Source organism: Saccostrea echinata, unplaced genomic scaffold, assembly GCF_033153115.1.
Source record: "Saccostrea echinata isolate AGI-Se365-2 ecotype Australia unplaced genomic scaffold, CSIRO_AGI_Sech_v1 ptg000057l, whole genome shotgun sequence".
In the NCBI taxonomy this organism is placed as follows: domain Eukaryota; kingdom Metazoa; phylum Mollusca; class Bivalvia; order Ostreida; family Ostreidae; genus Saccostrea; species Saccostrea echinata.
This window is the reverse complement of record NW_026889806.1, coordinates 3306060-3331692: the sequence shown is the minus strand read 5'-3', so window position 1 is coordinate 3331692 and position 25633 is coordinate 3306060. Positions and strand designations below refer to the sequence as shown.

At 33.1% G+C, this 25633-nt stretch overlaps 2 protein-coding genes across 3 annotated transcripts in view; both read left to right on the top strand.

Moving 5' to 3' along the window:
• LOC133174338 (electroneutral sodium bicarbonate exchanger 1-like) overlaps positions 1-6008 on the top strand; it is a 39284-nt gene extending 33276 nt beyond the window's left edge. For both annotated transcript variants that reach the window (XM_061309449.1, XM_061309448.1), the window contains 2 exons: positions 976-1184; positions 2718-6008. In XM_061309449.1, the coding sequence (XP_061165433.1) occupies positions 976-1184; positions 2718-2886 (378 nt within the window). In that variant the 3' untranslated portion in view covers positions 2887-6008. The remainder of the gene's footprint in view (positions 1-975; positions 1185-2717) is intronic.
• Positions 1-25633, top strand: part of LOC133174339 (sodium bicarbonate cotransporter 3-like) — a 196307-nt gene that overhangs the window by 159325 nt on the left and 11349 nt on the right. Inside the window, exons 3-4 of the mRNA XM_061309450.1 lie at positions 15347-15438; positions 23143-23268. Coding sequence (XP_061165434.1) covers positions 15360-15438; positions 23143-23268 — 205 coding nt within the window. The 5' untranslated portion in view covers positions 15347-15359. The remainder of the gene's footprint in view (positions 1-15346; positions 15439-23142; positions 23269-25633) is intronic.

Sequence of the window (25633 nt, the reverse complement as noted above, 5' to 3'; positions counted from 1 at the left end):
TCAACATAATCAGAAAAGTGATCAATTCATTGACTGTGTTTAATGGTATATCACAATTTTATTATGTGTTTCAACATCACCTCCCTCCTTTCAAAGGATTGCATGAGGTAAAGAAATTTTCATATCCGTCTGTTTGTCCATCCCAGATTGTGTCAAGTAACTCACTTTATAATGGGGAAAAAATTGGAATTTCATACTTCCAAAAAGATTAAGTTAGACCAGTTAACTGTTGGACCCAAATTTGGTACAAATGTTAAGGATGACAAGACTCAAATGTTAGGAATGACCAGTGTACCCAAATGTTAGGTGTAGTCAGTTGACTCAACAATATAGTTTGGTCAGTTGACCCAAAGGTTAGGTATGATCAGTTGGACACTTGAATTACGTATGTTCATTTGACACCAAAGATTTAGTATGACCTGTTGATAAGATATGACCAGTTAACACAAAAGTTAGATAAGGTCAGTTAACACAGAGGTTATGGTCAGTTGACACAAAAATTGGGTATGACCAGTTGATAGATTTCACTTATTGACACAACATATTTGACCAGTAAACACAACAGAAAATATTACAGTTAGGATTTGGGCAGATGTCACAACATTTAAACAATTAATATTACAGTTAGGATTTAGCCAGATGTCACAATGATTGAACAGTTGACATAAAGTTGGGTATAATCAACCTGTTGACACAGATGGTTTTATTTGATCTTCCTTACCGTTAGTCATAGGAACTCGCTCGATGAAATTTTTGTTTTTAGCAGAATGTTATTTTGCAAACCTTGAAGAAGAAGTATATTCTGAAAACTTTGTGATTGGTTATTCATCAAACAATTTTAATCAGAATGATAAATTACAGTTCTGCATATGTAGACATAATCTGAAGGTCACCTAGAAAAGATTTACAAATGTGGTACATTGTATTCAAATACAGAAAAGGTATAGAGTGTATGTATGTTCTATAATTGTACAGGACAAAGAAGAAAAGGAGAAAGAAATGGCATCGCTACCAAATGGATCCTCCTCAGCAAACTCTCTCCACATGAACGTTGTCAAAGTGGGAATCAACACACCAGACAGTGATATGTGTATATCTGACGAGATGACAAAAACCAGTCTCTGGAAGTCTATTATTGCTAACGAGTCGTCCCCCTCCCTCAACAGCAACAATAGTGTAACAAAGTAAGTACCTTGCTGTGTTAAAACAAAATTGTTTTTCTCACTTGAACTGATTTTGAAATACCTAATAATAGAAAATAGCTTGCATGTAAATTCAGTTTGGAAGTTTTAATCAGTGAATATTAAAAATATTAATTGGTTATTAAGTAATGATGGAATTTGAAAGATAAAGAAAGTAAATGAGTATGTTGATGTTTCAGTCCTTTTTTTTAGGTCACCTGAGTTTACTCAGGTGACCTATTGCTATCTGTTTTCGTCCGTCGTCGTGCGTCGTCCGTTAACATTTGAGCATTTTCAGCTTCTTCTCTGGAACCACTGAACCAATTTCAACCAAATTTGGCCCATAGCATCTATATGTGAAGGGGAGTAAAATTTGTGAAATTCATGACCCCTACCCCCCTGGGGCCTGAGGGGTGGGGCTAAAACCATCAGAATTAATGCAATCTTTAAAAATCGTCTTCTTTACTCCTGGGCATCAAGCAGGCAAACTGTTGGCATGAATGTAATAAGCATTGAGCCCTATACCTAAATTGTGAAATTTATGGCCCCAGGGTCAGGGGTTCTGGTGCTAGGGTGGGGCTCTGTTGAATATGTAGTGAAAAGCATTATTCTTAAAAAATCTTCTCCTCTGCTCTTGGGTATTTAGGAAATGAACAATATGCATAGTTATGATGAGGAAAGGTGTCTCTTCTAAAATTGTGAATTTCATGGCCCCTGGGTCAGGGGTTCTGGTGTTAGGGCGGGTATCTAATGATTATATAGTGAAAATGCATTAATTATTCAAAAATCTTCTCCTCTGCTCCTGGGTATTATGCCGATGAACTAAGTACATAGTTATGATGAGAAAGAGTGCCTCTTCCAAAATTGTGAATTTCATGGCCCAAGGGTCAGGGGTTCCTGGTGTTAGGGTGGGGCTCTGTTGAATATAAAGTGATAATGCATTATTTCTTTAAAAATCTTTTTCTTTGATCCTGGGTATTTAACAAACAAACTGATGCATAGATATGATGAGTAAAGGTGCCTCTTCCAAAATTATGAATTTCATGGCCCCTGGGTCAGGGGTTCTGGTGTTAGGATGGGGCTCTAATGATTACATAGTAAAAATGCAATAATTCTTTGAAAATCTTCTTCTTTTCTCCTGGGTATTAAGCTGATGAACTAAGAGTATTGTTATGATATGTAAGGATGCCTCTTCCAAAATTGTGAATTTTATGGCCCCTGCATCATGGTTCTGGTGTTAGGTCAGGGCTCTAATGATGCATTAATTCTTTGATAATCCTCTGCTCTCTTTCTGGGTATTAAGTAAGCTTACTAAATGTAAAATTATGATGAGCAAGTGTGCCTCTTTCGAAATTGTGAATTTCATGGCCTCTGGTTTAAAACATGAATCCATTGTTGCGAAGTTGTTGCATGATACTCAGGTGACCTATAAGGCCCGTGGGCCTCTTGTTTCTTTATAGAAATTATAAGAAAGAGATTTGTAATTTGTACAAGATTTTTGAAAAGCTTTTATTGGGAACATTATTTTTTTTTCAGACATAGGAAGCATAAAAACAGTAAAAACAAATCCTCAGGTCAAGGGGTGTCTTTCTACATAGACGAAGAGGAAAAGGAGCACCTGTTATCAAACAAGGCCCCTGAAATTGTGGTGGATCCACCCAGCAGAGATCACAGTGATAATGAAGAGAAGGATAGTAAAATGTGATAAAGCCATGTGTAGTCCCCCCCCCCCCCCCCCAAAAAAAATACAAATGTGATGTCATTTTGTTAAGGATTGCTAAAAGCTATTTATTATTATGTACATTGTACAATATTTTAGGTTTGGATCTTGTTAAATTGCATTTATTTTGAGTGAATGAAGTTGAGAGCCTGTCAGTGTAAAAATTCATCTTGTATGATTGTAGAGTACATGAAGTTGTCCAATGTCAGGAATAGAATAAGAGTGAAGTGTTTCAAAATCAGCGAATAATTATCAAAATCAGTTTGCATTTGTTTGAGTTCATCAAGGTTCAGGGCATCATGTTTCACAAGCAACTTTTGGATTTATTATTATTATTAATTTTTTACTTGATATATTTTGAAAATAATTCATACAATGCTAATCAAATTAAGTAATTTGTTTTAATATACCTCCAGTTACCCTTCAAGAATCAAGATTGTCCAAATAAAAAATGGGGGATAGGCAGCACTGCATAAAATAGGTTGGGAATTGGCTAAAATACATTACATGTTAAATATTTTCTGTAGTGCTGAAGAAATCTATGTACTACACTGTTAGGGATTCAAATGTCATATTTTATGTTGTGATATTGGTCTTTGAATTTTCCCTGCAGATATTGTATCTAAAACTATTCATGTTTTCCTTTTTTGTTTGTTTTTTGTTGTTTCTTTTTTATTTAAAAATTATGTCTCACTTTTGTAGCTTTATTCATCTATCCCAGTGCATAAAATTTTTAATTATGATTTCCAGCATTGAAATCCGTATCTTTATAAAGATTTTTATAAATTTCTTTATATTTCTATATTTACATGTATATTTAGGATATTCATTGATTGTTTATTTTGTTTGTCTTCATTTTTCTCCCTTTATTTCTTACTTTTTGATATGAATTTTTTTTTTTAGTTTTGGCACATGCCTTTTTATGAAAGGTTGTATGAACTTGGAAAAAAAACACCCTTACAACGGAAATCTTTCTGAAGCCCTTTGATGCATATTTTTTTATGTAGATGTGTGGGTGGTGATAGTATTAATAAATGTAAAATGGAGGGTTTTTCTAGGGCTAAGTAGTTCAGAACTATGTCAAGTAGCTCTTTCTTACAAGAAATTCTTTCTTCCCACTTGAAACATGTTGATTTTATTATAGATTTACAAATTAAAATGATACCTTGAGATGTTTTAATTAAAGTGCATTTTTAGGCATCTGATTGTATGCCCAAAATTGATCAACCTGTGTGTGATTATGAATTAACGATAGTATTAATTCAAGGTCTTAAGTGAAATAGAGGACAATGGTCAGTTAGCCTGATATGTATTTTGTCACAAATACATATTGTGTATTTATGTACTGTTTGATGTGTGTTCAATAACTGCAATACCTGGGGGTAAAATGTTACTACTGTTTTGTCCATTTCCTCTTTATGTTACCCTCCACTGTTTTTCTTTCCATATGTAATCATTATATTAAGCTTTGTTGCAATATTCTATTATAATGCTCTTGGTGGTCATAACCTGTAACTTTCATGCATTTTATATAATTTTTCTTCAGTGCTTTTTTTTTTGTTGGATCTCATAGATATTGAATGCTCTAAGCTTGTTTGAAACATGGATTGATTCTGATTTAATACACACATTTATTATTGAAGAGACAGAAGGGCTTGTAGATGGACACACAAATACTGTTATAAACTCAGGCATTTAGAAAACATATCAGTTTTTGTGTTGCCCTGTACTATAAATTTATTTTTATCTCGGATAACTGGAACAGTTATTGGGTGAAGTAATTAAGAGACAGAATAAAAAGGAACATACCATTTGTTAAGGTCACTCTTTTTACATGAAATACATGTATATGTACATGTATTCCTAGGCATTTAGCCTCTTATTATGAATGAATTGTAACTTGTTCATTTGTCAAACTGTTAAGAGATTATCATGAATTCATGCAATTATCACCTCTTGCTAAAATGCACCTAAATATTGGTTATGGAAGGACACAAAAGGTCAAAATGCATATCCATTGTGCTACAGTCTATTTATCCAGCACTTTTTGCATTAGAATCATCAGTGTATAACGTTTTATTGCTTCACCCAAATGGTCAGTTTGATTATTGTTGATTGTAAACATTTTAAATAATTACTAGCCTTCAAAGGCAAGATGATTTAAGTTTTCTGCTGTGCAGGAATCACACAGTATTGTTTAAATATTAACATTCACTTATACAATACTGTGTCATGCTGTGCTCTAGTTCAATTCTGAATCATTGAAATAATTTGAATTTAATGATCCATTCACTTTAATTCATATGCTCTTGTCCATGTTTAAAAACAAACAGTATATGAAAACTTTCTGTTTCATTGAAATGATATGTATTTTGAACTTTCATGAAATCATGTAAACTAAGCTTTTGTCTTGCTATGAATTCAATACAGCCCATGAAGGCCCAAATGTTTCTCAGACACAACTGCATTATACTGAATGCTACCCATGAGAAAGGGAATGACTCAATTTCGAAAATTGAGTTATTCCCCATAATAGAAATTGCAATAAAAATACATGTATTAACTCTGCCTGCTGTATTTTATTTTGAAATTGTTGACTCAACAAAACTATTATTACTATTATATTGTATGATCATTGAATTTCAGATTCAACATTAATTATTAACTAAACCTTGTGGTAGTTCAACTCCTATCTTTGCTAGCCAGTTGTTTCTGATCCTCATTCTGAAGAGTGGGTCAGAAACACTCCACTAGTGAAGATGTTCAACTCCCTGTTGAACATTATTAGAAGAACTGATGATTGCATACACCATTAGGTTTTGTCAGATGTCATACATTTTGTGTTTGGTGTATTTTCGTCAGGATATCACATCACTTTTTATAATTTGGTTTGTTTTTTTTAGCAATGGATTTTTCCACTATGTTGGTTGTTACAAACAAGAGGAAAGAAAGTTGTTTCCCCTTGTTTCTTATTGATTATTATTAGTAATTTGTTGAGAATGTGTTTTGATGAACATCATTATGGAATTAGGCAGGTATATTAAACTGTTAACAAGTTGTGTAGTCAGTGAATTCATGCTGAACGTGAATAAATCATGAACTAAGTCGTCTACTTCTCTCTATTGAATAATTTCTCTACAGAAGGAAGGTATACAATGTTGCGAACAAAAAGTTACATCCCTTAAATGATCATTGTAAATGTTTGCACATTTTACATGTGCTACGAATAGCACGGCTTCTACAAAGAGGGAATAAAAATATACCGTCACCATTGTTGTTCCTTCTCAAGAATAAAGGAGTAACCCCCTCCCCCCGAAGTAGAAATCGTGCATCTGAAGCTTACTGATGGATATTCCCCAAAAATGACAAAACTTATTCTCCTTGAAAAAAAGAGAAAAGGACTGTTCATTAGTCATGGAATATGTTGGACAGTTCAGTGCTGTTTTGTGAATATCAACTCGATCAATTTTGAACGTTAAATTCTTATATATATATATGTTTATTCACCAATCAAGGGCCCTCAGGGGGCATATACAATTATTTCAGAATGATTACATATAAATAATATTAAAGTATATTGTAATATGACAGAATATAAATCATATCTATCATGAGGGTACAAATGAAAGATGTACAATAACACGAGTAGGATACTCATGAAAATGCAAGATTTGCAAAATAGTCACAATAGTCTGAAACTGGATCAAAAATATTGAGTAGGAAGAAAACAGAAGGAAGATAAAGAAATTGACAATAATAGTAGTATGCTAATACATGTATATAGTGTGGCTTGAATACAGAGGCACCAGGGGACGATGCCTCTGCATAGTCAATCTTACTGACACACCTGTACCCTAAGTATTCAAGACACTCATTCAGAATCATCTAGGTGATAGCAAAACTAATAACATATATAAAAAATACTTAACATATAATTATGTACCTACTCAATTCAACCTTTTTTAAAGTGATTATAGGTATTTTACATTCTAGTATAAAATACATAGTTACATACCCACATACATATACACAATCGTACATACATATGCATATCTACATACATTATTATAATACACAAATATACCATTATATTTAACAGTAAATAAGTAATATTAATACTATTATTTAGTGTAGAAAAGGTAGCTTGAATACAGAGGGTACCAGGGGACGATGCCTCTGCACAGTCAATTTTACTGGCAAACCTGTACCCTAAGTACTCAAGGCACTCAATCATTTCACTTTTAAAGGTTATAGGGGGAAAACACAAGTAACATATAAAAACTATGTACTTTACATAGAATAGACCTTAATAAATTTACTAATATTTTATATTCCAGCTTTCAGAATCATTTTACTAACTTGAATTAGTATTTGCACATCCTCGTTGGTCATAAGCCAAGTTAACTTACTATCACTGTCCAAGTTGTGAAAATTCTTACAGGATTTGTTTATTAATTCATACAAGACATTTCTTTCATCTTTAACATGATTACATGAAAGAAGAAAATGTTTCTCGTCATCAACTGATTTGTTGTTACATCTAGTACAGTGTCTTTCTTCTCTAGGAATGCCTATATATCTTCCCCTTTCAATATTAAGTCTGTGAGCTGATATGCGAAAACGTGTAAAGCTTCTCCTCTGCTCAATATATTTTTCCTGACCAAAATTTTGTTTAAAAGTACTGTAGCAACTTAGTTTTTTGTCAGAATTTGATTTCAGTTGTGAATTCCATTCCCGTATATAGTATCTAAATAAACAATCTTTAAGTGCACGTTTGAATTTGTCTTTTGACTGAAGTTAAATTGCGAATGCCATTGATACTGGTGAGAAGAAAATTAATGGAGCTGTACCAAGAAGGAATATTCTTGTCAAACAGTGATTTGGATTCATAATATGCATCTTTTAAAAGTGGAAAAGACTGGCCTAGATTTTCAAGTCTATACCAGTAACTTATCATTGATCTTATAATGTCAAAGTGCAGGGGGAATCTACCCAAATCAGACAAAACAGCAAAATTAGTTGCAGATTTATGCACACCAAGTATTGATTTGCAAAATTTCAAGTGAAGTTTTTCACAAATTAAGTTGGAGTATACTTTTTCAATAGTACAGCTGGGGATGCTGTTTTTTTCAGTAAATGGGTTAAAATAACCCCAAATTTCAGATGCATACAGTAAAATAGGTTTAATAGTATGGTCAAAAATGTGAATAGTGGTTTTAATGTCAGGATTCAGGGAAATGAAATTTTTTCCGAGTTTAAAAAATGATTTTAATGCTTTTTGATAAAGCTGCTTTTGAGCAAAAGAGAAAGAGCCAGAGGAACAAAATGTTACACCTAGATATTTGTATTCAGACACACATTCCAGTTCAACATCATCAAAGTAAAATTTAGTTTTGGTGAGCCTACCTGCTTTGTTAAAAACAATAATCTTAGTTTTAGATGTGTTAATATTGAGACACCAATCATTGCAGTATTGCTGTAGAATATTAAGTTCTTGCTGTAAACCTTCTGCTGTAGAGGAGAGTAAAATTGTCATCAGCATACATCAAGCACTTAATTGAATTTGAATTTATATAAACTGGGTCAGTAGCTGAGTTTAGATAATCTGGAAGATCGTTAATAAAAATTTTAAATAAATTGGGACTAAGATTGTCACCCTGCTTCACACCTAATGTTATTGGGAAAAAGTTTGTAATCTTATTACCGATATGGACACAGGATTTGCTTGATGTATACATGCTTTTGACTACTTGATAAAAATTTGTTCCCACACCGATTCTGAGGAGTTTAATTTTGATACCTGTGTGGATAACAGTATCAAAGGCTTTTTGAAAGTCAACAAAGCAGGCAAACACTCTACCATCCTTAGTATTACAATACTTATCAATAATTGTCTTAAGTATATACATATGGTCTGATGTTCTTGCTTTTCGAGTGAAGCCGATCTGATAATCACTTATTATATGATATTTTTCTAAAAATTTATCCAGGCGGATGTCAAGTATTTTATTAAATAACTTTCCTGTTGCATTTGTAACTGTAATGCCTCTATAATTGTTTGGATCGGAACTGTCATTACTTTCATGAATAGGAATAATGTACCCAGAAGACCAAGGTTTTGGATAATATCCAAAAGTAAGACAACTGTTGAATATTTTATAAAAACATGGTAATAAAAAAGTTTGACCACATTTGATCATATGGTTTGAGATATTGTCCAGGCCTGGGGCTTTTCCATTTTTTAATTTTGAGATGGCTATGGATATGTGATTATCAAGTTCACTGAAACATTTTTCTTTTTCCAAATCTGTAAGAATAGTGTCAAGCTGTGCCAGACGTTGAGCATACTTGGATTTTGGTTGGTTTAGATTTTGGAAGTGGGAGACCCAGGTGGATGGGTCAATTGCCTCAGATCTGTTAGTGTTTTCAGTACCTTGCAGCTTATCAATTAAATTCCAATAAGATTTTGGGTTTTCTTCATGTAGAGTTTCCAACTGTTTTAGTAGAGATTGCCTATACTGACGACATTTGTATTTCCTTGTTTTTGTATATTCTCTATAGAGTTTGTAATAGTGATTTCTGACCGCAGGATCTTTGGGGTACTTAGAATATATCTTTCCATAGCTAAATAAATTTCTTCTCATGGAGTTTAAGTCTGAATCAAACCATCTTTTTTGGTTTCTGTTCGACTTTTTGCGAATTTTTTTTTGCATTTTTGAAGGGATTTACCTGCAGTATTAATTATGATATTTGATAATTCTGTTGTGGCATTATCAATTGATGAGGGAGAATCAAGATTAGTTCCATTTAAAAGATTGTGTAATTTTCTTTGAATGTCCTCCGAATTAAGAGCAGCTTCAAAACGAGCAGAAGACTCATCAGACCATATATAGTTTGGTGATACAGGGCTTGAGTTGACATCATCCATATCAGATTTCAGACAAAACCTAGCAGACAGTGACCATTGCAACAAACAGTGGCAATCAGACAATGTAGGTAAAAATTCTGATATTCTAAAATACAATATTTGGTTTAGTATATTTTCTGAAACCAATACATAGTCAACAGTGCTACATCCATTTGGCGTAAAACATGTGTAGCTACCAACTGTATCTCCGAAGGTACGACCATTTAATATTCTCAATTGGTTTGATATACAGAGATCTAATAAGTCTTTGCCTCTGTTATCTAATTTAGAGTCCAAATTATGTCGATTAATAATTTGTATGTCAGCATTGTACCTTGAATGAAGAGGAATGAAGTTATTATCATCATTTACAATGAAATCAGGTTCAGTAGAAACTCTTGCATTGAAATCTCCACATAACAGAATATTACCCAATGATTTGTAATGAGCTATGTCTTTTTCAATGCACTCCAGAATATCATAGTCAATACTTTTGGAATAAGATGAATTTTCCGGGGGGTTATACAATACACAGATGAATAAATCTTGATCGAAATTGAAAATTTTTTTCTCTAACTTTATCCACTGAAAATCAGATTTTGTGTTCTTTAAAATCTTTATATGTGGTTGAATTCACTTCTGCATAGCATGGCCAACCCCCCAAAAGTTCTGTTGTTATGCTTTGATGCAGATCTACACACAAAGTGACTGTAGTATTTTCCTATCTTGTGGATACATTGATCATGACCTACATGAGTTTCAGCCAGGAAAATAACATCAAATTTTTCTATCTGTTTGAGAAAAATTGTGTCATTCAATTTATTGTATGATTTGCTTAAAAGGCCCCCTACATTCCAGAAGCCCATTTTCACTGATGAGTAAACAAAAGATGACTTCATGATCGAAATCAAATGAGTAAAAAAATAGAGAGAAAAAAAGTACTTGGCTTCAAGTATCTAACCTTTTATAACTTATTTATCTGAACACTAAAATCTAATAAGACATTGTCCTAGCTGCTTACATATTATGTTTTATATATTCAGTAACATATAAATGCACCTGTAGCTAAGTACTAAAAAATCAATTTAGTATCTCTTATCTTAGAGTATTAATAATAACTAGTTGAACACACACACACACACACAAAAGTTTTCAAGAACAAAACTACACTGTTTCCCATTTTACAATTACATGAATACATTAAAATTTGATGTAACCCCGACCTCGGCCTCTCCTATTGTTATGGCGGAATCTGGATCTGGATCTGGATCTTTCTTGGACTGGAATGTTCAGTAAAGTATGGATGCTTTTTTTAATGTTGGCTGCTAGTATTGAAGTTCCTTTAACAGAGAGATGATATCGGTCTTCTGTAAGAAAGTCAGGATATGATGTGAACTATGCTGGTGAACCCCCCCCCCCCCCCCCAAGTACTTTTTGACCTATCTTCTGCGGTGATCGTACAGACCTTCCGATACGTGACACAAGTTTACCAAACTATTTAGGTGTGTATAGGGGTCAACGATTTTTGAATAAGGGTGATGGGTGATTTAAATGTACTTTGCGTTTATTGTCACCCATTCGTCATTCCGAGTCACCTGATAATTAGTGTGCAGAAGTGAAATGGGTAGGGAAAACATTGAGAAACTACTCATTTTGTTTCTACAGTTTTTCAGTTGTTTCATGAAAATGGTATGATTAAAAGTGGCTTTACTGTAATATTCAACAAAGTTTTTTTGTACGCGTGTGCGTGCCTTTAAATTTTTTTTTCTTCAGTATACTTCAAATTTCTGTTCCGGTTTAAGTATTTTATGTGTACAGATTTAAAAAAGAAAAGAAAAGAAAAGCGAACTGTCCTATCAAAGGTTAACAATTCTCAGTATAACTATATCATATGTACAGTATCTGTCAATAAAATAAATCGACTGTTACTGAAAATCACTAGCGTTATCGCAGGCTCACGGCGTTTTGCCAGAATTGATTCCATAGTAATTTTTTTTGTAACATGCGCGTGGGTTCTTTCGTATTACAATAGAAAAAGGACACAACTTTGCGTAAAACTATTCATTTAAAAGTCAGCGGTTTATCAGTTTATTGAGTATAGAGGAAGTGTGTGACGGAAATAACCACAGCTTCACGTGGTAGCGGGCTGTCTGGAAACTAGATCTAAAACGGTAAGTAAGGGAAAGTAAGGACGCGAGTGCCTCTGTCCGCGAGTCTAAAGATCGCGTTTTCCCTGTGTATTAGAGTTGAGAAAGTGTAAGTTATTCTCGGATGTTGTGCCCTCAGTTTCGAGCCAAATGGAAATGTATTGATTTTAGTGAAATTCTGCCGGTTTGTTATAGTTTTATTGTGAAACTCTCGTATTTCACCTATAAATCTAGGATTCTGGAAAGTGATCTGTAATTGTTGAAGGTGACCTGAAGTCTCATCAGATAGTTTTTTCTCTTTTATGTGTTCATAAAAAAAATTAACAAACTTCCAGAAACGTGTTTTCCAGGGTAATTTAGTGTGTACATATTCTTTGTTACAACCAGATCGAGCTGGTAATTCACCTTTATACCCAGGGCACATTGGCAGTATATCATGTCGGGGGGTTTTCTAATCATGTCTGTTTTTTTTTGGGGGGGGGGGATTCAATTCCCGAGAATTTTGTTCTACAATAGGAAGTAATAATACATGTATGTAATCATTAGATATCAGCTTAATCTAACTTAATACTGGTATAGAAAATGTATTGTACCAAATAACACAGTTGTTAGGTGGTTTTAACAGTTGTTTAAGTTCAAGTAACAAAGAAACTCCATTTTAGCTTCATCTAAAGGGACAATTTAAATTATTTAATTGAATACGTGACGAACACTAGGAAAAAGGGCATTTCCATTAAGTACACTATACATATATATGGCATTTGATCTACTTGAAACAGCATCTCTAAATCTGTTTAATTTACACAAAAAGCTCGAGGGACTGTTGAATATTTGAAATGAGGGTTGACTTTTTAAATTATTTCATTTGATTTAAAAGCCCTGATTATCCCTGCATGAACAATTAGAACACCATTTGTCTTTGCTTTAGGAAGATTGATTATTGATTTTAATTCATACGTTTGACTTTTTGCATTTTTAATAGGTTAAGAAAGAAAGAATAAGTGGTTTGGACTTCCATCTAACTTCTACATATATCCAAGGTATTTGAGATATCAGTGTTCAAGATACAGAAGTTAAACTGTATACTCAAAATGTGGTGTAAAAGTCTATTAGCTTCATTGCATGGCTCAGGTTGTAAAGGCCGGCCGGAGCATTCAAGCTTGTGTCATTTCCCAAGCTGCCTCCGCACATGTTCCCCTCTTGACCTTTGCAACTCATTGGACTGCCTTCATCAGTCTAACTAGGGGACAATCAACAAAACTAGTAATTTATAAAAGCTAATAGTCCTTTGGACTATGGTTATTTAGTTGGTGTCAAATCTTGACTGTTTGTGTGAATTGCTTCACAGTTTGGCTAAGTGAAGCAGGTAGCATTTGTTCATGTGAAGGATCTGCATATATAGTGTGTCTTTATATGGTACCTTTAGAAAATGTCATTGGCAAACATTTTTTGGGAAAATCAAATTACTGAATACTTAAAAGGTTTATCCCCCTCCCTCCCTCACATTAAGACATTTCAGAGGCATAGGTGCTATGTTATTGTTTCTGTGAAATTTGGACTAAGTCGCCCGCATGGCCAGTGGTTTGAGTTGTGGTGTAATGAGTTGATCCTTACGTTGCTGGTTCAAATCCCACTGCGAGATGTGGAGATTGGTCCTCCGGTTGCAATAGGTGCTGGCATGAATAAGATCCCTCACTGCTTAATGGCCGTAAGTGCCGAGTATAGGATAAAATTTGCAACCCTCCACCAGCAAGTGGTGGTGTCTCCATATGAGTGAAAAATTCTCAAGAGGGATGTTAAACAACAGAAAAAGAAAAGAAAAAAAGAAATTTGGACTGACTCTAGTCCCAATTTCAGGTGGCCCTTCTGCTAAGAGTTCATATACAATATGTGCTGACTAATTGATTTTTAATTTATTACATGAGCTGAAAGGTTTTGTTTTTTTTAAATCAACTCAAAAGCACTAAAATCATCATAAGCAATTTTTTGAAATTGAAAGTGCTACAAGTTAAAAAGCCTTTTTGTTTGGTCTGTGATGTTTTAAGTTGTAAAATTATGTTCTAGATATATTTAAACTTGGCCTCTTTTAGCTACTTCCTTATGTTAACCACAACTAATTTGTAAAGATTAAAGTATTTTTTCAAATTCTTTTTTTCACTGAACAACATGAGCAGTATCCTTTCATTTGTATTGCCATAATGTCATAAATGCCCTCAAGTAAGATATATTAGTTAGATGTACTTGCAAAGTTATTCTTAAATTATATGTTTTGGTTTACAACCAAGATGTATAGCTTTGGTTCCATCAAGTATTCTTTCCTTATCCTATATGTTTCCCTTAAGGAAGTTCTAAACACAACTGAACAATGTTTTGTGGACTTTGAGAAAATAATCATATAAATGTATACAGTTTAATCAAGTTCATTTTCAACATAGGGTCACCTGCATGCCATCATTTCTCCAAGAAAATACACTACAGTGAAGTACAGAAAAACTTGAATCCGGACACCACTGTTTCCATAGATATAGGCCAGACTAGACAATATATTCTGGATTAGACAACATTTAAACAATAGAATTTACTGAAGGGGACAAATTTTACACAGTATTAGTCAAGATTTTGGTTTACACAACTCCCGGCAGGCACATAGGGGAAGGGGACTGCCCCCCTTTTTTTTTGAAACATAACTTTTTACTATTGAAAATATTGGTTCACCCCCTCCACTTTTTGTTGCAGTATAGTCAAAAGTCAAATAAGGGTAATGTAGTAGTGTATGAATAAAATTTGGTAATGAAAGAAGTTGGAACCTACCCTCCCTCCCCTCCCTCCAAGTATTGCCCAGTCCGTACCCAGTTTTTCAATGTGAGTGCTTATCTGATGGTATATAATCACGTGGTTCCTTTGAATTCTGTTATATATGAACATGTAATAAATGTGCAGCTTCTCATTTCAGTGATTGAATTGGCTATTAGCTGCTATTGGTTTATGTTATGAAATGGATCATGCACGAAAATCTCGTCATCACGGAAAAATTAAAAATAATACAAAGGAAACCTCTTTCTTCCTTTAGTCACATAAAAACATCACACATTATCTGAAACTGTATTTTTATTCAGTGGATGACACAAATAAACTGAAATAAAATTACATGATCCTGATTACTTAACTCTTACTAGTAACGTTTGGTGAGTCTAGACATCCTGAAATAGTTTATTGATTTCTTCAAGCAAAGTTAAGTATCGATGGTTGTACCTGTGGAATAAAGGGTAATTTTATTCTTATCTTTGAGCCTGCCTGTAGGAAATTTGTCAAAAGGGTTTGATGAATTGTTACAGGCTTAATATCCGGACTGATGGGTTTGTGAGGTAGTCCGTAAAGAGGAGCTTGGATGTAATTGTACTGGAATGGACAGCCAGGACTGGCCACTGCGAGACCATGGTTCCTCAGCCAAACTGTACAATCCAACAGAATCCGATATCCAAGGTTAGCACTTAAAATTTCATTTAAACTTCACCAAGTCATTTAGAGGACCTGTTGCTATCCATTTTTGTACATGTCTAACATTGTTTGCATTTTTCATGTTTTTGATCCTTTAGAACCATGGGGTCAATTTCATCCAAACTGACATTAGTACAAAGTATCCTTCAATGAAGGGAATTCAGTGACATGTAAAATCTTGTTTTGGATTTATACGGAAGATTCTTTCATTGGAAAGATAAACATGCAGCACAGATCGATGTGTCACATGGGATTTTTTCAGAGCCCCCCCCCCCCCCACTTTGAAAAACTGCTACAGGCCTGTAAGAAGCTATTTGGATTGCTGTATATCAACTGTTGTGATGTCATTTAGTAAATAGTAATACAAATAAATGCATGTAGTATTAAGTATATTTAATGTATGTTTATATGGACAGATATTTCGATCAATAATAGAAACAACCGCCACTATGCTTCATAAAATATTCCTGAAAATGAGTGACGTACTGAATACAATTAATTTTTAAAAGTAGTATGATTAATTATATCAATTTTAAGTTCTGTGTATGAATTTTGATTAAAAAGAAATTAAAACTATTTCAGAAATGTGTAACTTCCTGATAAAGTCACTACATGCATGTATATATGTATATGCATTTTGTTTCCTAGTTCATGTATTTTAATCAATAGAAGTCTCATGACACTCAGCAGCCTACATTTTATGTCATTTTAGGATATTAATGACACTTCTTAGTTGACTTTCTTCAGCTTGAGTATCTCTGACGTTTTATCAGTAAAATTAATACTTTACACCATAGAAACCCCGAACTTAATTTATCAATCCATATACAAAACTATAGTACATGTAAATGATTTTTTTTTTTACATGTATATAAGGATATATGTATAAATGAGTAGATTCGGGTCTTGAATACACTAGTTAAGTAAATACGATGTACAGATTTCAAGCGAGGTTTGCCCGAATAGGGCGAATTGTCCTAAAGGCAAGTTGTCTTAGGGGCGAACCGTCTAAAGCATTCTTGCGCATGCGTAACCTGACATAAGCCCATGGCATCTGGTTTAACCCCGCTTATATATTTTCTGCGTGGACCTCAGGGTCCACGCAATAATGAAAATTATTGTAGGAATTTCAGTAATAGTGTCTTGGGAACCGTTGAGCCAGAAATAATAAAGCTTATTTTGAATCTTTATTAAAAAGTGCATATTGCTTCTTTTTTTTAGCTCTACTGGTCAGAGACCAGAAGAGCTTATGCGATAGTAAGGTGTCCGTCGTCCGTCCGTCTAGCTGTCTGTCTGTCCATCCGTCCATCTGTAAACAATTTTTCAAAATGCTACTCCTCCTACAGTTTTAGTCTGAATTCAGTATAACTTGGCACACAAGTAGACTACACTAAGATACATAATTCTGTTTATCGCTTTTTAATTTCGATGAACGGTGTTGCCATGGTTACTAAAAATAGAGATTTCTGGGAAGTACATTCAAAACGCTACTCCTCCTACAGATTTGGTCTGATTTCAATATAACTTAGCACACAAGTAGACTACACTAAGATGCATAATTCTGTTTATTGGTTTTTGATTTCGATGAATGGTGTTGCCATGGTTACTAAAAGTAGAAATTTCTGTGAAAAACTTTCAAAACACTACTCCTCCTACAGTTTTTATCGGATTTCAATATAACTTAGCACACAAGTAGACTACACTAAGATGCATAATTCTGTGTATAGGTTTTTGATTTCAATGAACGGTGTTGCCATGGTTACTAAAAATAGAAATTTCTGTGAAATTCTTTCAAAACCCTACTCAGCTACAGTTTTGGTCTGATTTCAGTATAACTTGGCACACAAGTAGACAACATTAAGATACATAACTCTATGTATTGGTTTTTGATTTCAATAAACGGTGTTGCCATAGTTACTAAAAATAGAAATTTCCTTGAAATACTTCAAAAATGTTACTCCTCCTACAGTTTTGGTCTGATTTCAGTATAACTTGGCACACAAGTAGACTATACTTAGATACATAATTGTCTTTTTTTTTTAAATTTTGTTGAATGATGTTGCCATGGTTACTAAAATCGAAATTTCTGTAAAATTCTTTTAAAAGGCTACTCACCCTACAGTTTTGATGATTGAAATAAATCTTGCCACAAAAAGAGACTAAACCAAGGATCATTATTCTATGTATTGCTGTTGCAAAGTTTCAAGTACAAATGCTACTTTTATCTTCCTTTGTTATAAGTACAAACCAGTAGAGCTACAGTCTCATCAGAGACTTCTGGTTTTAAATTCTGGCCCTTGGGCGTTATATTGGGACCAGGGAAAGAGTCTAAAGTATTGCATAGAGTCTTGAAAACTCTTCTTCTAAAGGACTAGAAGGTTTCATATTTGTTTACAAATTGTCAAAAAGATATGAGAACCATTTATTGCCATTTAAATTAACCAAGGGACAGGGATAATAGTGCAAAAAAGATCAGATTTAATTATTTGAACTCATCGTCATGCAGTTTAAAATCAGATGTCAATGCTTGATTATATTTAAAGAAGTTAAAAATTTTTTTTATAGAAAAATATGTATTTGGTACAAATTGCAAATTAATTATCAGCATCAAAATTTTCTTATGCAATGCAGAATCAGTTTGTTTATATCATACATACTCTTTATATTGAATGGAGTTATGTTATAGAACAATCTTGTTCTTTGGAAAAGATCAGTGGACCTTTTGTATTTATTTAGTACCACAATTATCATACTAACAGTATTGATTCCAAATTCAGCTGTTACACGATGCCAGAAATAAAATTTATGTATATCTGTTCATTTATTGTCACAACAAAGAAGTCAATTCAATCATAATACTGGTTGAAGTCGGTATATGCCTGCTATCTATTCTAATTACATGTACATATATTTTGATGTCATGTAGAAATTAATTAATAAGTATTGCACCCTTTTAAGATTTAAGGACTATCATGATATGAGAACTTAGATTAAATATAGCTACTAGCAAGGGACTTTTTTGAAATAAGAAATCTTTGTCTTTTAAGGTTCATTGATACTCTGATAAGAGAGATAACTCTTAATGACATAAATGTCTGCTATTCCCTTATAAATTTGTTAAAGGTGAAATATATCTTTTTTGTCCAGTTTTGCCCGCAAGCTATGCTACAATTACTTGTATTTTACTTATAAATGACTCTCATATTTCACTTGTGTATTCTTTGTAACAATACTTTTCCTTGGGTACAAACATATTTGACCTCTTGACCTTGACCTTGGAGTTTGATCCACTTTTGCAAAATTTTACCGAACTCTAACCTTGACCATAACTTTTAAACAGTTGGTGCTAAGGCTTTCATTCTTCAAATGTGTATTTATTGTGAGAATACCTTTCCTTGGGAATAAATATTTTTGACCTACTTTTGAAAACCTTTAAGCTTAGCTATAACTGTTAAACAGTTGGTGCTAGGTCTTTCAAATTTCACATTTATATTTCTTGTGACAAGACCTTAAAAAATTCCCTTGGGCACCATTAATTTTGATCATTTGACCTTTGACTTACTTTTCAAAAACTTTAACCTTGGCCATCATTTCTGAATGGTTGGTGCTAAGGTTTTCACATTTCACAGTTATATTCCTTGTTACAAGACTTTTAATTAGCTACCAACATTTTTGATCTCTTGACCTTGGACTTGCTTTTGAGAAAATGTGACCTTTGACATAGGCTGCCATAGGGGCATCAGTGTTTCATAAACACATGTTGTTTTGTAGAATCTACAGACATATTGAAATTTATTTTTTGTCCCAACAAGTTTAAGATGACAAGGCTTGACTGTATATCTATTCATAATCTTTAGATAGGAAGTTGTACTCTTTTCAAAATATTGAAAAATAGTCTGAAATATTTTGATAATTTTCATGAAATGAGAGTGACACAATCCATGATGTCCTACAATGTGATAAATGAATGAAAAATTAGCATCATTTTAATTAGGTATGTTTACTATAATTAAACAGTTTTAATGATTCAGAATTGAACGGGGCCAAATATTGGCAGCTACTAAATCATCTTTTAAAAATTCAGTGATAATAAAGAGTTTCACTAAGGTAAAACATTGCACACATGTCAGGTAAACATTCACTAATAGTCAGAACCCAGCTGCTTTGATGAAGTAAAACACATAGTGAAGTGTCAGGGATGATCAATTTTGATTTAATTGCTATAAAGTAATTCATTATATCTGATAATTTCATATGTTTGAAAAGTATGGGGCAAAATATATCACTTTGCTATAAGCGTAAATTCATCATTAATATTAATTACTAAGAATGGTAAATTGTAACCATATGTTTTACTTTTGTGTAGAATTTTATTAAAAAATTGTGTTATCATATATATATGAAATATTTGATTTTTTATTGTGCAAATTAATGTATTATTTAAGTGATAACCTTACTATAAAAGAAGCCATTATTGTAATTAATAGTTGACTGTTTTTGTTTTAATGGGTGACCATTTTCATGAAGTTGTTAATTCCTGTCATACAGACAAGGAAAAAAAAAATCAATTGTATGGAAGCCTGATATCCTGATTAGATTATTGGTTGTACAAACCCTTACTGAGGTTATACTGATGCTAGAAGATTTAAGGCTTAAGGACATTGGCAAGGTTCCTGGTTATTGTATAGAATTTTTCAAGAACTTTTGAGTAGGTTTAAATGTACTAAACAGGTTATATTCTGGATCGTTTTAGCTACCAATCCATCATTCTTTTTTAGATTTTGTCAAATTAGTGTTTTCACAATTCTTAATGCATTTCCTATGTAAAATGTTGATAAAAGGGACCTACATAATTTTTCACCATAATATTTCTTCAAAACCCATTTATTTCATACAGTTTTTGTATTATATACATTATTGTATCTTCATTTCCTATGACTTCTAGATATTTTGGCTAAAAATGTATATTTAGAAACAAGACATGGGTATACCGGCACCGATCATTATTTTGGAGTTGCGTCCCTTAACAGCTAAAATTGGTCAAGAGACTGGTTGATTGTTTTATCATGTAATTGACTGAATTGAAACTCATTGTCATAAAAATATTGTCATAGATTTATTTTTGACTTTTATTCGTAGTTACTAAATGCCGATTCCTTCACATGACCTAAGAACTGTTCTCAGTCGGCATGGTCGACCTACCTTTCAGCATATGTCACATCTTTGCCCTTTCCAGCAAACTGAGCATAACTATGGTAAATAATGACCTGTTGGCTCTTTGTCCCTGAATACAATGTACAACAAAGCCATTACTGCTTTTCTTTCTTGCTGTATAGATGATTCTACCCGTTGAAGGAGGTACACGTGCTTATGTTTACCTCTGTAACATACGCTTTATTGGTTTTCACCGCTTAGAGAATTCTACACGGGAGATCACTCTCAATCACTATTTTATAAGCGAAAAAAACCATGTATTAAACCTTTTTTCTCCGGAAAACCCTGACTTGCCAATGTCCTTAAAGAGACTTGTTCTTAGGGGGCACCTGTTTATAGTGGAGTGTAAAGGCTGGATTTTTGCCACTTGAGATTTATCAAGTTGATATTGAGAAACAATATGAGCTCTATTAAGCTACTGAATTAACTAGAACTTCCTCTTAGATGAATTGGAGGTGCAGGCACTCTTCTAAGTCCTTAACTGAAATCTTTCTGCTTGTGAGATATAGGACAGGCTGGTTAGATATACAGTAGAAAGAATGAACTGTAAAACACACATAATGAAACTTATTGCTCAAACCTTAGTAACGACCCTTGCATTACTATAGCAGAGCTGCCAACCCTTACAATTTTGGCGTAATTAGACTTATGGTTTGAGTGTCTAAAATACGCCTTACGATATATCTATTTATCCTTAGGCCTTACGATCTCCGTTTCTCTTCGTCAAAAGTTTGAAATACTGGTATTTTCATAACTTTCCACCTTCAGTTTTCACCATTAATACAAATGTCAGTTCTTACGGCGCTTTCTTGTATTCTTATTGTCTGTTTCTATGCCAACTTGCGGTCTAAATCATTTCAAAGTAATCAAAAAGAAAATATCTAGCGGCCGGCCGTGGGTCTAAGCGACCTCTGGACCTCCTCGTTACAATTTTTCATTTTACGATGTTGGCAGCTCTGTTATAGTCATCATTGCTCTAACCATGCACTGAGCTATCCTGGCCAATATCTACTGTTCACATAACACCCAAACTAAATACCACAATATATGCCATACTGTTTTTGATCCGCCATCATAATAAATTGATTCGATGGTTGACTAATATTAAATGATTTTAGTTTATTTATGGTCTTTTCATTATGTGACCACTTAATTAATTAAGTACTATAAATAAACAAAATTAGACAGTGTTCATGTTAGACTAATGACTGTTTTTATCTGACATTTTTTTGGAACTGCAGGTTAATGATTAAGATTTATTTTCCTACTTGGTAATTCACCTGTTAAAACTAAATCTTATAACTGGAGAGGGCTTATATGGAAAAGCCTGCTGCACGATCCATTTATGTTTACATGATGAAATATATTCAAATTATTGAGAAAAAAATTTATAAGTGTTCAATCTTAAATGACTATACAACTTGACTATTACAGAATAATAAACACCATGAAAAGAAGCTAGATATGGGAATCCCCTACCCCCTTAAGTGCAAAAGTTTATTTGAGATACTTTCCAGATTAGACATATTTTTATGAAAGCATCCCCAGGTAATGTAAATTTAAGTATGTTTAAAGCATGATCCCCAGGGATATTGACTGGGGCCATAATGGACGATCAAAGTTTTACATAGAAATATATACCGGTAGGAAAAATCTTCAAAAATCATCTTCTCAAGATCAACAAAGTTCAATTTTTCATGTTCAAATCATGACCCCTAGAGTAGCTGTGTGGGGGTGACAATGAGTGATCAAAGTTTTATAATTTTATGCAAAAGCAAAGTTAGCTGTCCTGGTGAAACTTGTGTATTGTTTGACTTTTCAATCTCTGAAACGTATACTGAGTTAGGGGATTACCAAGCCTCTCAGAAAATTACAGGTAAAAAATCAGGTAAAAGAAGCTTGTAACAATGTACATGAATCTAGGAGAGGAAAAAAAAAGAATTTAACTTGCCAAACACAATTAGCAATGGATATATATATTGAACTTTCAATGAAGCCGATTGCTTCAGAGCAACACTTAATTTAACGAGCAGTAAAAGTAATATGAAGATCTTCACTAAGGGGCGGTATTGTGAATTTAGATTAAAAATGCAGTAAGAAAGAAATTTACAAGAGGGCCGGTTCATAATGTTGTAGTGATTCAGACTGAAAACATAACAACAAAATGTATCTCCTAAAAACACCACATGCTCTACTTATTGTAGGTGAGAGCTAGTGTTTGCTTTAGACTTCCTGCAAGCTTGGTACTGGTACAAATGACTTTCATTGCCAGCTAAACCTAAGGTGGCAGAGGTTACTGAGGATATTCTAGATCAATGCCATTTACTGACACTGATCAATGCACCAGAAATATGCATTAAGTTTTTCTGTTTTCATTCTTAGTAAATTAGTATTTACACCTAAAACATGCTTTATAATGTAACATACAGTTGTAATATTTGAGTAATTTGCTTAGCGAATTTCTTTTAATTTCAGATCACAGATCGCATTCCACTGTTTTCATTGGTCTGCATTTGCCAAAACATGGACATAGACACAAACGCCGAAAGCACCATAGAACAAAAGGGGACAGAACTCTAAATGAACAGGTCAACAAAGATGGTAGGTAACATAAATACAGTCCAACTTCATTATCTGTAACTCATTGGCATGGAGAAAACTTTTTGATGTCTTCAAAAATTTCAGATATCGAGGTTGATACTGAAAAAGTGGTTGGGACCTCCAACTCATTTAAAAAATTCCATGGTATTTGAGTCATCGAAGTTGGAGATACTATAGTACTGAAGTTAAACTGTAATTTTTAACTATAAAGTTATTTATATTATTATATTTTATGCATTGTAATGGTTGATTTTGTATATATTAATTTATTTGATTAAACATTCAGATCTTTACATGATTGTATAATACTCATTTAGTGAGTATAAGTTGGATCACCTTAAAAAAGACATACAAGTGTACTCTATCTTCCCAATATGACCAACTGAGAATTCTATAAAGAAAATATTCCTCAGGATAGAGTTGATCTTGTAAACAGTCTTGTGCAGTAATTTTCAGTAGAAAGGATTGAAATCCAAAAGCTACATTAATAATAAATTTGATGATTGGTTGTATGTTTGAGTAAAGAACCACCAAAAAGTCATCAGATCATTGATTTTCTTTATCTCTCAGACTAATCATGACGTCAAATTCTCATCAACAAAAGTGTAATGGCAATCACTCCCTGTCAAATTTATCAGCAATGGCCACTTGACTGTTACATCACTTCGCAATTTTGTGTCATAAATGGCAAAATGATATATGGCTTCATTGATTTATTGAATTGCAGAGCTTGTTTCATTTTATGATTGAAAATTTAAGATATATTTTGTCTGATATATTATGTTACATATGTACGGGTAGTCTGTAAACTGTAAGGTTAAACTACACAAATGATGCAGTAAAATAGTCATATAGCAATGTTTGGGTTTTGAAAAGGTTATTTATAAATAATAGAAATAAGCTGAAGACATTTTTTTTCCTGGTGACTGATTGGAGACATTAGTATAGCACTGATTTTGTACTCTGTTAGAGGTTCGTTATCACTGATTCGCACTTCTGTTGGTGTGTAATTTTCTCAAGAATATCAGTGGGATTCTAGCAACTGCTTCCTATCAATAGAAGCCAGAAGCCAGAGATTGCATGTAATTTGTAAGAGAAACTAAAGGTCATGTGTCTTGTAAGATACTGGTTTATTATATTCTATAATGGTTGTTCTTGTGTGGTGGTTCTTCAGAGATTGGATATTTTAGGCATCATGTAATGAGTCATGAAATCCTTGGGTTGCTACTTGAGGAAGAAGGAAATGTTCTATAGTGAAGGAATAGAGTTCTTAATAATTCATTATAGAAGATTGACAGATAGTCCACAAAATTTTAGTTTATAGTGAAAATATCATCCTGTGTTGTTACACATTGTATTAGATTTGCTTGATAAATGTTGTTCTATAAAGTTTAATGATCATAGATTATCTATGACTGTATCAAAAAGAAAAGGAAATTTTATTGTAGAATTGAATCAATTTGTTAATTTTTTGTACATGCTTTAAAATGCACCTAGTCCTCTGAGAAAAGGGAAGTTTCAGCCCTTGATCTGTGTTGTATTACAGCAATAGATCATAAGATCTTTTGATCACTTTTGTGACAAAGAGAGGGAAGTTGATTAAGGGCAGTAGTTTTACAAATGCTTGAGTGCACTACATATAAAATATGTCCCATAGCTGTAAGGCAAAACAGCAAAGTTTTGTTAATACCTACTTAGCTACTCAGATATTTTATGCACTTTTTTAAAAGTTGTTAAAATTTTAGACCTGCATATTTTTATCACTAGAAAATGAAATTACTCTTTAAAATCATTTTCTAAAACATTTGAATGTTGATCTGTATTAAGTGTATGAAATCATGGACTATTGATTTAATTGTTTCAAAACAATTTGCTTACTTTATACAGTGGAAATTAGAATTAAAAATTTAGTTATTTTTAACCAGGACCATTCCCCAACAGATTTAACCTTCAGTGATATAATATACTCATGAGGTTGCGAATAATCTGCAATCAGAAATAATGATCAGGCTGAAATTGTTAAATGTTTAGATAATGCTTGTTAATGAGAAATATATGGCCTGATATTTTTATAGTTACTTAGGCAAAAAGGAAGAAATACATTTATAATTATTAATTGCTAGAATGATTGGGGAATGTTTAATTTAAGGAGACCTTAGAAAGTTGCTGAAAGAATATTGCTACTTAAAAGCCATCCATTTCAAAATAGATTCTCGGAGGAAAAAGAACTATTGATTAATGAGAGCCTTAAGAAGAAACCTTTGTTCCTGCCAATTTATTTGTCAGTATTGCCCTTTTGGCATGGAAGCTGGAACATCAGTGATTTTACTGTAAATAAACTCCATGGCTTCTTGATAGCCTAGCT